The sequence below is a fragment of the Sus scrofa genome, chromosome 4, assembly GCF_054392235.1.
Source record: "Sus scrofa isolate SSC_HxYL_T2T_F1_AM1 chromosome 4, Sscrofa_HxYL_maternal_Yorkshire_Landrace_v2.0, whole genome shotgun sequence".
Lineage (NCBI taxonomy): Eukaryota > Metazoa > Chordata > Mammalia > Artiodactyla > Suidae > Sus > Sus scrofa.
The window spans coordinates 80075561-80091654 of NC_139386.1; the positions used below are offsets into that span (position 1 = coordinate 80075561).

Below are 16094 nucleotides of genomic sequence, written 5' to 3' on the forward strand. Positions count from 1 at the left end.
TCCTTTTCCCTGATGAATTTAAGAGGTTTGTATTTTGACCTGACTCAGTGATTCTGTTTGGGTCGATTACTTTGTTACTGTTTTTTTCTCCATATATGAACGTTGCACCTAATTTTCCCTGTAATCGGTTAAAAAAGCTCAGCTGTTGATGTTTCAACTCTTTCTGCCAATAACTGCTGGCAGTGATTTAATGCAGCTGGAGAATAAACTGACAATCATTATAGCCTGCAAAGTGTGGAATATTTTCATTGCACTGTTGTGGTGGACTGATAATGCTCGGCGGATGAGAATTGGGGGGGAAGCCTGTGTTACGATAAGAGAAGCAGCAGTGTAAAAGTGGGTGAGTTCTGGGGCAGCTTAGGGCCGCTTATCCAGTCAACGCTTCTCCGGGGCTTGTTTTCATAGGAGTTCACTTTAAGTGCTAAAGGGAAATGCTTTCATCTGAGCGGGATTTTTGTGCTTCGTTCAGATTGTTTCCCCATCTGATAACAACCCTCGCTGAGTAACAGCACAGATGTGGCTCATCTGCGGAAGATGGAGGCAGAGGAGAAAAGCGCTGGGCCGGGGCGCGGAGCGGCAGGTGGTCAGTGATGCTTGCACGCCCGCCCGCTGGGTCTTCTCTTCCCTCCTATCCCACCCAAGCCGCGGCGGGCTGCCCTCCGCAGGGCGATGCCCTCACCTTTCCCTCGGCGCCGGTGCCTGCCTGGCGACTTCTCCCCGTCGGTGGACTCGCGGCCCTGCAGCAGCCCCTGCGAGCTCCCGGGGCCGACAGGGAAGCTCTTCCTGGGGGGCACCCCACCCCGGGCCCTGCGCCTTCCTCGCCGGCTGGCCTGGTGCTCAATAGACTGGGAACAGGTGTGCCTGCTGCAGCGGCTGGGAGCCGGGGGCTTCGGCTCGGTATACAAGGCCACCTACCACGGCGTGCCTGTGGCCATCAAACAGGTGAGCAGATGCACCAAGAACCGGCTGGCATCCCAGCGCAGTTTCTGGGCCGAGCTCAACATCGCTCGGCTCCGCCACGCCAATATCGTGCGCGTGGTGGCCGCCAGCACGCGCACACCCGCGGCCTTTGACAGCCTGGGCAGCATCATCATGGAGTTCGGCGGCAACGTCACCTTACACCAGGTCATCTACGGCGCTACGGGCTGTCCAGAGGAGGATGGGCCTCCCTGCAGTGCTGGGGAGCAACTGAACTTGGAGAAGTGTCTCAAGTATTCCCTGGATGTGGTCAGTGGCCTGCTTTTCCTGCACTCCCAAGGCATTGTGCACTTGGACCTGAAGCCAGCGAACATTCTGATCAGTGAGCAGGACGTCTGCAAAATCAGCGACTTTGGTTGCTCCGAGAGGCTGGAAGATCTGCGCTTCCGGCCTCGGCACCACCTGGGCGGCACGTACACCCACCGAGCCCCCGAGCTCCTCAAAGGCGAGCCCGTCACCCCAAAAGCGGACATCTACTCCTTTGCCATCACCCTCTGGCAGATGACCACTAGGCAGGTGCCTTACTCAGGGGAGCGTCAGCACGTGCTCTACGCGGTGGTGGCCTACAATCTCCGTCCGTCCCTCTCGGCGGCGGTCTTCACCGAGTCCGTCCCTGGGAAGAAACTGGAGGACATCATCCAGTGCGGCTGGACGGCCCCTGCGCAGCAGCGGCCCAGCGCACAACTCCTCCTGCTGGACCTTCGCGCTCTACAAGCTGAACTGGGCTGACCCGAAACGTGTGGCCGGATAAGCATTTGTCTTTGTTGCTGTTCATTTTTAACAAGAGAAGATGTAGGCAAAAAAAAAAAAACAAAAACAAAAACAAAAAACATAGAGGTAGGATGGATTTTTAGAAAATAAAGTTACCAAAAACTCCTTTCACCCCAAATGCTTTTCCTAAGACAAACAGCAGAACTAGAAATCTAGTGGTGTCTCTCCTTCTCCCTTTACAGAGCTCTGTGTTTGCTTCAGAGCTACTGTGCTTCCTTGCAGTTCCATAGTACTGCACTTAACTCAAATTTGTTATTGGTCTGTTAACAGTTTACTTGCTCCCGTACAAATAAGCTAAAAAACAAAGATTAATTTTTCCCTCCTGCTCTTCCCCCAAAACTACTTGTTTCTAATGATCTTCACACATACAGTTCGCAAGTTGAGGTAAGCTTGTTTTTAAAAGGAATGATACTTTAAATGATTTCTTGTGATTGTGATATTTTAAAAACTTCTGCGTGCCATGAGTAGAAATTTTGCTAAAACTTCTAAACTGGGGCCCTTTTCCTGTTGTTTGGACTCAAAAGTAGACGACAAAACAAAGATGATGTGATGGGAGAAAATACGATAGCCCTGCAGCAGAGCAGAATTTAACATTTAGCTGGAGGAGAACAGAGAAGTGGAAGCAGATCGCCCAGTCTAGACATGGAGGGCATGGCTACGCATAGATTTTTGACAAATGAGGTGACTGGATCTTGTCATGAGGACAAAACTGACTTCTATTTAGCAACAGAGTTTCAGCAAGGGCTTGATGTAGAAGCTGTGCTTGGACTGTTAAGAAGGGAGAAGCAGAAAACTTTGAAGGGGGTTAAGATGCGCAGAAACGTTTTGAGATTTGTTGGTTTGGTTTAGCTTACTTTTAGGATAAAGGAAGTGAGTTTATCTGTGACAGAATAAAGAGGGGACAAAGAGAACTGATGAAGTTGATGAACTTGCGGAAGAAAAAAGTAACGCCTCTGCAAAGAGATTGTACGTAGCCTTGGAGAGAAAGAGCATCTCTTCTTGGATGTGAGCAAAGGAGGGCCAGAAAACGGCCAGCATAGATGAGATTTTAAGCGGAAGAGGGACTGGGAAAATTCACATCTGTGGGCTTCTCTTTGCTTCTCTTAAGAGTGATGGAGGGGAGTTCCTGTCGTGGCTCAGTGGTTAACGAACCCGACTAGTATCTGTAAGGACACAGGTTCAACCCCTGGCACCTCGATTAGTGGGTTAAGGGTCTGGCATTGCTGTGAGCTGTGATGTAGGTGGCAGATGAGGCTTGGATCCCACATTGCTGAGAATATGGTGTAGGCCAGCAGCTGTAGCTCTGATTAGACTGCTAGCCTGGCAACCTCCATATGCTGTGGTGCGGCCCTAAAGACAAAAATATTTAAAAATTTTAAAAGAGAGTAATGGAGGGAATTCCCAGTGTGGCTTGGTGGGTTAAGAACCCGACATAGTCTCTATGAGGATTCAGGTTTGATCCCTGACTTCACTCAGTGGGTTAAGGATCCATCATTGCTGCAAGCTATGGCACAGGGTACAGATGTAGCTCGTGTCCAGTGTTGCCATGGCTATGGCTCAGGCCAGCAGCTGCAGCTCTGATTTGACCCCTAGCCCAGGAACTGCCATATGCCTCAGGTGCAGCCCTAAAAAGAAAAGAAAAAAAAAAAAAGAGTGATGGAGGGTAGGGAGTCTACAGAATGAGATCATGGTTTATAACCATTCTTGAGGGAAGCAAAATGACCATGATCATGACCATGTAGAATATCGGTACAGTGCTGCCGGCTCTGTCCATGAGGCTGAGGGGACAAACCAGCCATAGACCAATAAGTTCCCCTGTTTATTGTAGCAACAGGGGTTCATGCTGGCAGGTTTAAAATACAGTGGATCAAAAAAAGTCACAGTACAAAGTTCCCATCATGACTCAGCGGTAATGATCCTGAATGGTACCCATGAGGACCTGAGTTCAATCCCTGGCCCCACTCAGTGTGTTAAGGATCCGGCATTAAGTTGCCGTGAGCTGCAGTGTAGGTCGCAGACAAGGCTCGGATCTCGTGTTGCTGTGGCTGTGGTGTAGGCTGGCAGCTACATCTTCAATTCGACCCCTAGCCTGGGAACTTCCATATGCTGCAGGTGCAGCCCTAAAAAAGACAAAAAAAAAAAAAAAAAAGTAACAGTGGGTTAGTTTGTTCTTCCAGGAGCATTAAAAGGAAATTCTAACTATGCTGAATACCTTATTCCAGACTGACAGCCACACAAGGATCCCTAATAAAAGCATTAAAGTTAGGAATTTGGGAGTTCTCATTGGGATGAAGCAGAATCAAATCCAACTAGTATCCAAAGGACGCAGGTTCGATTCCTAGCTTCACTCAGTGGGTCGGAGATCTGATGTTGCCATGAGCTATGGTGTAGGTTGCAGACTTGGCTTGGATCCTATGTTGCTGTGGCTGTGCTGCAGGCGGGCAGTAGCTCTGATACAACCCCTCGCCTGGGAACTTTCATACACCAAGGGTGAAGCCCCTATAAGCAAAAAAAAAAAAAAAAAGTCAGAATTTGGTTCCCTAAATGAGCATGGCACAGCTTAAACTCAAATATCTTCCCTTCCCTTCTCCTTAGAATCATAGAGAGTCACAGAACAAGGGGAAGGACTTGATAAACTCCATAGTCAAGGACACTAGGAGAAGGAAATGTACAGACTCCAGTGTCAGTAGTGATACCTAATGACTGGACAGAACTTATAAGGAAAGACTGCCGGGGGGGCACAGGGCCTGTCAGTGGCAGATTTCAGAAAGATTTGGCAAAGCCAAATAGATGCTCTAGAGGCCGGATGGTCACGGTGGGGTACAAGAGTTGAGGATGAAATCCTGAAAACAGGAGGAGCTCAAACGGAGCTGAGCTGCCAAGAGTTGGGAGAGAAAGAAGGGACAGAAGTGCTAAGGAGGGTCTAACCACAGCAGAGCTCAGGAAGAGGCAGCAGAATGAGAGGGGCACTGGTGTGAGGGCAGGAAACACAGGACAGGTGAGCCTGTTTGGAGGGAGAAAAAGGCGTGCCTGCCTGGAGAAACCCACTGAAAGGCCCTTTTTGAAGGAAACAAATATGGTATTTGTGGTCGCAGAGAAAGGGCGTCTTTGAAAGGTAGGAAGATAACCCTGATGGGAAGCAGAATAAATCCATGGATGTTCATTTGTAACTGCTTAGAGCCATAGGAAATTATCTAAAGTAGGCAAATCAAGTCAGAAGCAAAAGCATATTTAACAGTGCAAAGATAAGTATTAAAAATACCACTGACTTTGGGTTAGAGGAGGGGAAAAGGAGAGAGATGCAAACCAACCGTCACTGTTGTCACTGTCCATTCAAGTAAGCCTGCAGAGATGGTCTAAGATGGAAGACATTATATATGGGGAAACAGTAAAAATACAACAAACACGCTTCCTCAAAATTAGAAGTACCAAAACAAAAGGCAAAAGGACCAAACACAGGCTGAAAGACAACCATATAAACCATACATGCAACATAATACAAAATGTCAGAGTTAAGAGCAAACCTGTCATTTCATTAACTGTAAATGGTTTACCTTTCCTATTAAAAGAAAATCTCTGTGCTTTGAGATCAACTCCTCTTTACTCCAAAAGTAGGAGCCACAATTTTATCATAAGATAAAATGGAATTGAAACCAAAGAAGGAGAGTTAATAATTTTAAAGCATACAATTCACTAAAGAAGTAAGAGGAATAGCTGTGAACCAAATACTATATAACAATTTTCACAGATTAGAAAAAGCAAGCAGGGTAAGGGCAAATTAAAGCACTGTTTTTAGGAGACCAATTTACTTCTCCCTGTCCAAAACACATTAGCTAGGCACAAAACAAAGGGTCATGCAAAATCAATAGGGTACACGTGATTGTTACAGAAACATTCAAGACCCTCCAAAAATAAATACAGCTTTTCAAGCACCCATCAAAATCTGACTTATACCCTGAAGAAAACCTCAAATTCCAAAACCTAAAAATAGTAGACACAAATATAATTAAAATTTTAACAAAATAAGAAGCTCCTTTTCTGTTATTTTAAAATTCTTAAGTAACTGTCAAAATGAAATGCACATGAAAACTCCAGGCACTCTCCAGAGCAACAATAATGAAAACTTATATTAGAACACATGGGGAAACAGAGTCAAAGAAAATTTGTAGTCTCAAGTTAAACTGAAAAAGAATAAAAACAAATAGGATAAGAATGAAAAATGCACAGAGGGATATTTTTAAAAACAAGAATTAAGCAGACAATGAGTTAAAAGAAGTAGAGCTAAATAAATGAATGAATAAATAAAATAGTTTGTTGACTAAAAATCAATAAAACAGACAAATCAGTAGCTGACTTAAATAAAAGCACATATACACAAAATTAGAAGTAAAGAATATAATCAAAACTTTTTTATTTTAAGAGAAAACTTTGCCTAACGCTATGGGAATACTGAGGCATTCCTACTGACCTCAAGAACAATATAAGAATGCCCACGACTGCCACTACTATGTGTTCAGTGTTTTATTGGTCAGTGAAGTGAGAAAAGGGAAAAAAATTTGTGGTATACAAACTGTAAAGAGAGAGAAAAAACATTGTTTGCAGATTCTATTTTTAGAATGTATAACTAAAACAAAACAAACGTAAGTATTAATAGAAAAATTCGTCATGAGAAGACTGTGTAAGTTAGCATGATTATAAAATTAATATGAAGTCAATAGACTTCAAATATGTAAATAAAACCCAGAATTTATAAAAGAAGAGGATTTCATTTACACTAGCAGTGAAAAAGATAAAATACGCTGTCACACATCCAGGACCTGCATGGTTGGTGATTCCAGGACCAGAGATACCTGGCCAGTGTGGGAGGGATATTAGTTGTACCCAGGAGGGTTGAACAGTAAACATACTGAGGATAATGAGAGCCAAATTTTGTAAATGTTTGAGAAGGAGACTGTATGTATAGAGAGGGAAGTCTAGAATAAATCATACTGTGTTGGTTTGAAATTGGAAGTATCAGTGTGAACTTATAGCTTTTAATAAAGATGGATAGAGATTTACAGCCATAGAAATAGGCATTACTGTGTGTGGACATGTAGTATGCCTATCATGTGTTTCCTAGCTCTGTCTTTTGCCTGACAATGACATTCTGGAACAAACTTAGCATGAGATTTTAGCTTCTAAATTCTGAATTTTTAGTTTCTGAATTCTTAATTATCCACAACAGAAGGAAAGCTGGGCTTCTTGGAGAAAAGATGCTTTCCAGAGCAGGGGAAATACAAAATGAACCTGGAACATCTAATGCCCCAAATAAGGAAGTGCTCCACTTATGACAAGGACATGTCAAAAGAACACGGAAACTAACTTGACAGGTCTCCACTGACCAAACCTTAAATTAATAATAGCAAATAAATTAGAAATGAATAATTATAGTGGTGAAATAAGAATCCATACAGATAAAAATCAAATAAATAAGGGAGGAAGGAAAGCTGTACCTTACAATAGAATGCCAACTAATATTAATTGCCAGTAAGTACCAAATACCTACCATTTATCCTTACAGTGGAGGAGTCCTGCTGACATCCAGTGTAAGCCATCTTAATCAGGTTAATATCACCAGTAATGGGACAAACTGACATCACATGTTTCCTGATATGGTACACTGAGGAAAACTCAGCACCATTTCTAAGGTATTCCTATTGGAGGTATTACTTGGTATATATATATATTAGGATAGTGTAATTGGGATGATTTTTTAAAGGGAAACCAGAAAAGGTATCTGTGAAATATAATGTGGTGCCCAATGCTGACAAAAGGAGATAGTTATTGAGTGTACTTATTCCTTTCCTTTACATAAACCTGATCATAAAATCATTCTTATGCACCTATTCAACAACCATACATTTCATCATCCAGTGTATCACCACCATGCCAGACATAGTGGGGAAATCAAAAGCATAACACCAAGATTTGATATTATATTCTAGTTGAAAAGGTCATGCAAAACAAAATTTATGGTGTTGTGGTTACCAATTTCATTACTGGTATATTAAATACCTTTCCAAAATTTTAAATTGCCCGGCAGGCTTGGAAAATATTGGAACTTTCAGTGAATGGTGAAAGGCAAAAGGAAAGAAGAAAAAAATTCATTGATCTCTCTCTTCTCCTTCAGCAGATAAATGTTTTAAAGCATTTATTCACAAGGACAAAAAAAGAGAGAGAGAGAAATTATGGGAAAAAACTTTTTGGAAGCTGGCAAGTACAGTATGCCCTAGAAATCTCAATCCTGAGCCAGCACTAGGAGAACCTGAGATGCCACCTGAGTTGTACCATAGAATGCCCCCAAATTCTTAGCATTGATTGTTTAAGTTTAGAGAATCTGGCAACCAAGCTAATAACCTCTAGGCATGGAAATATAAATACTTCAAGATAATAGACCTCAAGATACTGATGATGGGGTGCCCCAATAAAACAGCCAGAATAGCCTACAGTGAAACTTTCATATTTTTTTTTGGTTGTGCCCAAGGGCATGTAAAAGTTCCTGGGCCAGGGATCAAATCTGTGTCACAGCAGTAGCCAGAACCACAGCAGTGACAACACTGGGTCCTTATCCTGCAGAGCCACTGGGGAACTCAAAAAAAATTTCAGCTATCCTTAAAGAAATAAAAAAGGAGATACTGACTACTTGAAAACACCAAGATTCTATTTTTTTTTTTTTGTCTTTTCTAGGGCTGAACTCACGGCATATGGAGGTTCCCAGGTTAGGGGTCTAATTGGAGTTGTAGCCACTTGCCTACATCACAGCTCACAGCAAGGCCAGGGATCAAACCTGCAACCTCATGGTTCCTAGTTGGATTCGTTAACCACTGAGCCAAGGTGGAACTCCAAGATTCTATTTTTTTTTAAGCCTAGAAAACAGTATAGGGCATATGGAAGTTAAAACTATAATAATATGAATTAAAAATTCATTAGTAAACTAGCTATAATAAAAAATAAAAAATTCATTAGAAAAATTGATACATAAAGATAAATAAATTTCTTCAGAAAGTAGAAGAAAAGTAAAATACATTGCAAACAGCAAGAAAAGGCAATTGGAGGCTCAATCTGGGAAGTATACTATCCAAATTTTAGACATTTCAAGAAGAGAAAACATGGAAAACAGGAGAAGAGTGTCAACAATTTAGGAAACAAAACTTTCCAGATTGAAAAGATATAGTACTGATTTCCTAGACAATGAATGAAATGCCCTACAAGAAGGCATGTCACCATAAGACCTTAGAACACTCGGGGTGATGAGAAATTCCTAAAAGCATCCAGGTATTTTTTTTACAAAATCTAGATCATGTACCAATGATAAGGATCCTAAGATAACAGAGGCCACTACTTACAAAATTCTGAAGAAAAATCATTTCCAACTTAGAATTCTATACCCAGCCAAACTATCACTTGAATTTACACGCTGTCTAAAGACCTCTCCAGGCATGTGAGGTCTCACAAATTTACTCCTGTGCACCCTTTCTTGGGAAATTACCTGAGGGTTTATTCCACCAAAGCAAGAGTATAAACCAAAAAAGAAGAAAACAGAATCCAGGAAAGCAATGCAAACAAAGCAGATGAAACAAACAAACAAAAAAAGTATTAAGTTTAGGGGACATGAAAAGTTGGGCAATGCAAGAAAAGTAAATGTTGCATAACAGATGGTTCAGTTCAGTTCTGCTGTGGCTCAGTGGTAACTAACCCGACTGGTATCCATGAGGACTCAGGTTCAATCCCTGGCCTTGATCAGTGGATTAAAGATCCAGTGTTGCCATGAGCTATGGTGTAGGTCACAGACACAGCTCGGATCTGGTGTTGCTGTGGCTGTGATGTAGGCCGGCAGTGGTAGCCCAGATTTGACCCCTAACCTGGGAACTTCCATATGCTGCAGGTGCAGCCCTAAAAAGACCAAAAAAAAAAAAAAAAAAAAAAAAAAAAAGAAGAAGAAGAAGAAAAAGAAAAAGGTTCAGTTCAAAATAGCTTTGTATAGCTCTAATGATGCAACATTGTATGTTGATCTAATCAATGCTATAACATAAAAATGATGGAAGGATGCATGAAGGGAATTATGGTTCTAGGTAACAGGAAAAGTGAAAAAAACAACTAAATCATAATCTTGTGATGACAAGCATCACTAAATAATACCTAAAACTTAAAAAGAAAAAAACTGTCCAAATAATCTCACCATTAAGAGGTGCAGACTTAGACACCAAAAACTATAGCAAAAGAGAGTTATAAGTGGTTGCAAGACTCCAAGAATTGGTGTGGCATCCTAGAGGGATTTTGGAGGGCAATAATTCCAGTGCAACTCTCTGACACTTTAGTTGACGTCTTTGTATAAGTGACGAAAATCAAAATTTAAAAAATGAACAGGAGTTCCCGTCGTGGCACAGTGGTTAACGAATCCGACTAGGAACCATGAGGTTGCGGGTTCGATCCCTGCCCTTGCTCAGTGGGTTAATGATCCGATGTTGCCATGAGCTGTGGTGTAGGTTGCAGATACGGCTTGGATCCCACGTTGCTGTGGCTCTGGCATAAGCCCGTGGATACAGCTCCGATGTGACCCCTAGCCTGGGAATCTCCATATGCTGCGGGAGCGGCCCAAGAAATAGCAAAAAAAAAAAAAAAGACAAAAAAAATAAATAAATAAAAATGAACAGAAGAAATTGAGTGGGTGGGTGTGACTCAGGAGAAGGTGGGTGATAGGGGTTTTTTTTTTTTTTTTCTTTTTAGAGCTGTACCTGCGGCATATGGAAGTTCCCAGGCTAGAAGTCGAATCGGAGCTACAGTTGCTGGCCTACACCACAGCCACAGCAACACAGGATCCTAGCTTCATCTGTGACCTACACCACAGCTCATGGCAACACTGGATGCTTAACCCACTGAGTGAGGTAAGGGATCGAACCTCGATCCTCATGGATACCAGTCAGGTTCGTTTCTGCTGAGCCACAACAGGACACCCTGGAACATGTTTTAATGTGCTTTTTCTATAAAAAGAATTTTAAGAAACAAACAATATCAAAGGGATTGAACTAAATATTCCTTTGATTACTCTGATATGTGTGTATCAACTCACGTTATATAGAAATCCATAACAGAGGCCTAAAATAGTATAGTCTCCCTTAAAAACCTAAAAGAAAAAAACAAGCCGCGCATTCAATTAAGGAAAGCAGAAGCAGCCATGAGAAGGACTAAACTAAGGCAAGACAGCTTCCTGAACGCTGCTGAATAGGGCATCAAATTACAAAGAGGGAAAACCTAAAGGTCCATGGAATAATAGAGTGCAGCCAGAAGAAATTTAAAGGGAAAGGAGAAAAAAACCTGACAGAATAGTGGCAGCCAATGCCAGAAGCCAGCCCCCTTACAGAGGAATCAAGTTACAGAATTTCCCTGACTTCAGAACTGTTAGAAGATTTTCCCCCTTTCAGGAACAGTGAATCATATCAGAACACATTGTACAGTCAGTCTGACCAAACATCTGTCAAACACTGAATAATCTTTAAGTAGCTTGAGCCGCGTAAGAAGTTTCAATTCTGCCACAATATGAAAAATACAAATCTTTTTTTAAGACAGAAAAATGACCTGCTTTCTTTCCTATTTCTCAAATGAATGTCTTGACAAGGGTCACCCTAACCTACTCTGGGTAGCTCATATAGTTAATTGTCTCCTGAAGTGCATTTTTCCACAATTATTTAAAAATTTCCTGCTATTGTAACCTGAGCTAGAATAACCCATTACCAGGACAATTTTGTTTCTGCCACCGAGTCAATTAAATTCAGGCTTGAGTATGCAGTTAGTGTACTCTTTAGGATCTTCCCTTTGGGCCATATTTTGGGCATTCGGGTACTCATGAGCCCCTCCACTAGGGTGTCAGGAGAGAAAATGATGGAGAGGCATTCAACAGTTTATTTTTCTATTCTCCAGCAGGTCCACTATCCAGTATGGCTTTGATATATTTGAGGACAACTTTCAGGTCTTATTTATCTGCATTCTTCCCACTCTACGTATTTTACAGATCCCTCCTTAGGCAATAAAAATCCAATTTAAAAACGTTTTAAAAATTTTTTTTCCTAATTTTTTAAGGAGGGTCTCAGAGTCAAACCTGTAGTTGGCACTCGGGCATCAATGGGAGCAGAAGGAGCCCCCGGCTGGTGTTTTATTTATACAAAGGCTCAAAGACTTCATGGAAGTGATCAGTAGATGTTGCAGCTAATCGTTGGCCTCCGCCCAGAATTCCTCTGCTTCTCTCCATCCAAAAGACGAAAAAGCAACCGGGCAATAACGGTTTCTCCTTAACTAAGGAGAAGCTGTTCAAATGGAAAAGAAATTTACCCCGAAGAGGTTGTCAGAGCAGAGCAGCCTACGCTACTCACAGAGGTCTTTGGAGGCGCCTTCCCGGAAAAGTTGCCCGTGGAGCGGGTGGAGGGTGGTTGAACAAGTTGAGAGCCGAACACTTGCGGTGAAAGAGGCGCCAGGGGGCGCTGCTGGCTAATTGCTCGGGTTCTCCCCGAACGCAACTGTGGCAGGTGTCTGCTGGGGACATGGGAGGTGTCAGGACACTAGTCACAGGTGGCTGGTGCCTCCCAGCAGAGGGAAGGCGGGGGGGTCCCTGACTGTAGTTGGGGCAGCGCAGCCTGAGCAAGGAGGCTGCGTTGGTGACTCTTCTGTCTGGGAAAGTGGAGGAAACCAGAGTGATTCAGTCATGCTTCCTGTTTTTAAGGAGCTTTTAGCCTACCACCAACAGTTTTACTCAAACTATATGTTTTTTTAAAATACTTTACATACCACATACCAAAATCACTTCCAGATGGATTAGAGAGCATCTGTAAAAGTGGAGAAAAGAGAATTGAATAGTTAATACAAATTTGCAGAAGGGAGGGATTTTGAAGCTTTTATAGAAGCAGTGAAAAAAAATGTATAAAGGAGGTTGCCAGATTATTACATAAGAATTATAACTTCTGGGTATTAAAATCTGAATATATAAAATATGGAAAATGGGCTGAGAGAAATATTTGGCCAAAATGTGACTGAAAAAAAGTTAATTTTTTTCTATAAAGAACACAGATGAATAAAAATGAAAAATTATCATCCCTTAGTAGAGAAATGGAAAAAAAATCTAGAAAAGTTAATTCCCAGTAAAGAAAATGCATTTAGGAGACAAATAAGAAAAGGGAAAATGTTTTCTCACAAGTACTTGAAGAATTGCAAATTAAAAACAGGGTGTCTTAAAAATACATTCATGCACAAAACTCTGAATGCTCATGAAGTTGTAGTAAAACAGGATCTTCCATACATTGCTGGTGATAGGATAGAATGTAATTTTTTGGAAAGCAGTTGCAGTTTGTCACTGAATATCCAGAATCTCAAAAGAATTTATATTCACGGACTCAATAGTTATGTTTCTGGAAATGCATCTTAGAAAATTCTACAAAATATGCATTTTACTTAACAGATTGTTCACTAAGGGCCATTCATTCTGGAGAAAAATTCAAAAGAAGATAAATTCCCAAAACGATTAAATAAATTAAAAGAGTTGCTTCAAAATGCTATGATGGTGGTAATAACATAGGAGTACCTATACTACATTGCGAAGTGAATGGGGCTGAGTATGAAACTATATATCAGTTTGTTACCCTTTTAAAATCAACAACTTTTCCTTAAAACATAGAGAGAATAAGACTGAAAAGTTGTATTTGTCTTGAGCTGCTTGTCTGGGGGTCTGTGGATGTCTATTTTTTTAAATTTTCCTTTTTTTTCCAATTTTTAAGCATTCTTTATAATATAAACACTTACTTAAAAATGAACAGCCACAAAATCACCTGTATTTCCAGACACTAATAATGAACAATCTGAAAAGGAAATTAAGAAAATAATTCTATTTATAATACCTCAAAAAGAATAAAATACTTAGGAATAAATCTAACCAAGGACATGGGAGACTTATACACTGAAAACTATGAAACACTGCAGAAAGACATGAAAGAAGATATAGATAAATGGAAAGACATCTCATGTTCATGGACTGGAGACTTACTAGAAAGAATGTCTATAGTTCTCAAAGCAATCTACAAAGTCAACACAAACCCTATCAAAATCCCAATGGCAATTTTTCAGAAATAGAAAAATTCATCCTAAAATGCATATGGTATTTCTAGGGGCCCCTAATAACCGAAACGATTTTGAAAAAGGACAAAGTTGAAAGCTTCACACTTTCTGTTTCCAAACATATTACAAAGCCACAGTTGGCAAAACAGTGTGGTACTAACATAAAGACAGATATATAGACCAATGGAATAGAACAGAAAGCCCAGAAATAAACCCTCACTTACATGGTTAAGTGAATTTTGACAAGAGTGCCAAGAACACTCAATGGGGAAAAGACAGTCTCTTCAACAAAAGGTTCTGGGAAAAGTGGATATCCTCATGCAAAAGAATGAAGTTGGTCCCTTATCTTATACTAGACACAAAAAATTAGCTCATAATGGATAAAAGACCTAAACATAAGACTTAAAACTATAAAATTCCTAAAAGAAAACCTTCACGATATTGGACTTGGCAAAAATTTCTTAGATATGACACCAAAGGCACAGGTAACAAAAGCAAAAATGAACAAATGCACATTAAAGGAAACCAAGTGAAACGGCAATGTAGGGAATGGGAGAAAATATTTGCAAATCATATATCTGATAATGGGTTAATATCCAGAATATGTAACAAACTCCTACAACACAATGACTAAAGTCAAATAAATTACAAATGGACAAAGGAATTAAATAGACATTTCCCCCAGGGAAGAAATACAAAGCATAGGAAAAGATGTTCAACATTGCTTATCATCACAGAAAGGCAAATCAAAACCAGAATGAGACATCATCTAGTCCTGTTAAAAACAAAACAAAACAAAACAAAAAATATCAAGTGTTGAGGATGCTGAGAAATTGAAACCCTTGTGTACCATTGGTGGGATTGAAAAATTATGCAGCCTCTCTAAGAAACAGTATTGAGGTTCCTCAAAAATTTTAAAAAGGAACTATCCTGTGATCCAGCAGTCCCACTTCTAGCACACATCCAAAAGAATTGCAAGACAGACTGTGGTTATTCAGACATGAGTATTTGGCAGACATTTGAAGTGAGCCCATCATTTCAAGGAAAACAATCAGTAGCCAGTTATCAAAGATAAAAATTTGGGCTTCAAGCAAAAATTAGGACTTTGGACAACCTGTATCTGCCACCAGAACTTCACAGGGTCTCAGTATGTAACGACTTTTCTTACAAGATGAGTAGTGATTTTAACAAATGTGATTTTTTAAATATTATATAACAAAATATGTCAACATGTAGAAGATCTGCATCAATCAATGAATCAATATTTTCCAAATGACTAATGCATGATGTTATGAGATTATGCATAAGTAAAGGTAAAAGATCCATTCAAAATACAAGAGAGATCAATTTTTTTTAAAAAAAATATAAGAGTACAAAGAGGTCACTGATATGGTTTCAGATCCCCATTATAACTAATCTTTAAGAAACCACCACGCATCCAGCTATGGTGTACCAAAGAATACCTATTCACAACTATCTGAAAAGGTTTTTATTTTTTTCAATTATTTTCACTTTTATCTGGGGACAGCAAAGGAAAGTATAATTCTAATACCACCCAAAGGGGAGAAAGAGAATTCAAGAAAGTAATTCTAGACCTTGGACAATGCTTGAGATTTTATTTGCAATAATATGTAAATAATTTCCTGAACCTGTAAATGGCATGTTAAGTACAGAGCTGGGGTGGATGGTGCAGAAGGTGGAATTTGATTCTTCATTCTGTTATATGGTAGCATGTGACCATGAACAAATCACTTAACCTCTATGCCGTGGTTCTCTGGTGTCCCTTTCATAGGCTGAAAAGGTTTTTAAAATCCTTCTCCTTTTACCAACTACAAAGCTGTACTTCAACCAAAACAACATATTGTAACAGAGTAAACGCAGAAGCAGATAGGAAAATTGAGTTTTCTTCCTCTGTTAAGCCAGATATTCAAGAGATTTGCAAAAATGTAAAAACAATGCCACTAGTCTCACTGAACTTTTCTGTTGTGTAAAATATTATTTTTCACAAAAAATATGTTAGCAATTAATATATCTGTTATAATTATTATTATTGTTGTTGTTGTTATTATTATTATTATTTTGCTTTTTTAGGGCTGTACCTGCGGCATATAGAAGTTCCCAGGCTAGGAGTTGAATTGGAGCTGCAGCTGCCAGCCTACACCACAGCCACAGCAACGTCAGATCCCAGTTGTGCCTGCAAGCTACAC

At 40.4% G+C, this 16094-nt stretch overlaps 1 protein-coding gene across 1 annotated transcript; it reads left to right on the forward strand.

The window, feature by feature from the left end:
• Positions 1–496: 496 nt before the first annotated feature.
• Positions 497–2171, forward strand: MOS (MOS proto-oncogene, serine/threonine kinase). Its single transcript, NM_001113219.1, has one exon. The coding sequence runs from the start codon at positions 670–672 to the stop codon at positions 1705–1707; it is 1038 nt and encodes a 345-aa protein (NP_001106690.1). The 5' UTR covers positions 497–669; the 3' UTR covers positions 1708–2171.
• Positions 2172–16094: the final 13923 nt, after the last annotated feature.

Coding starts and splice junctions, on each gene's coding strand:
- MOS (NM_001113219.1), top strand. CDS start 670: ATGCCCTCACCTTTCCCTCGGCGCCGGTGCCTGCCTGGCGACTTCTCC.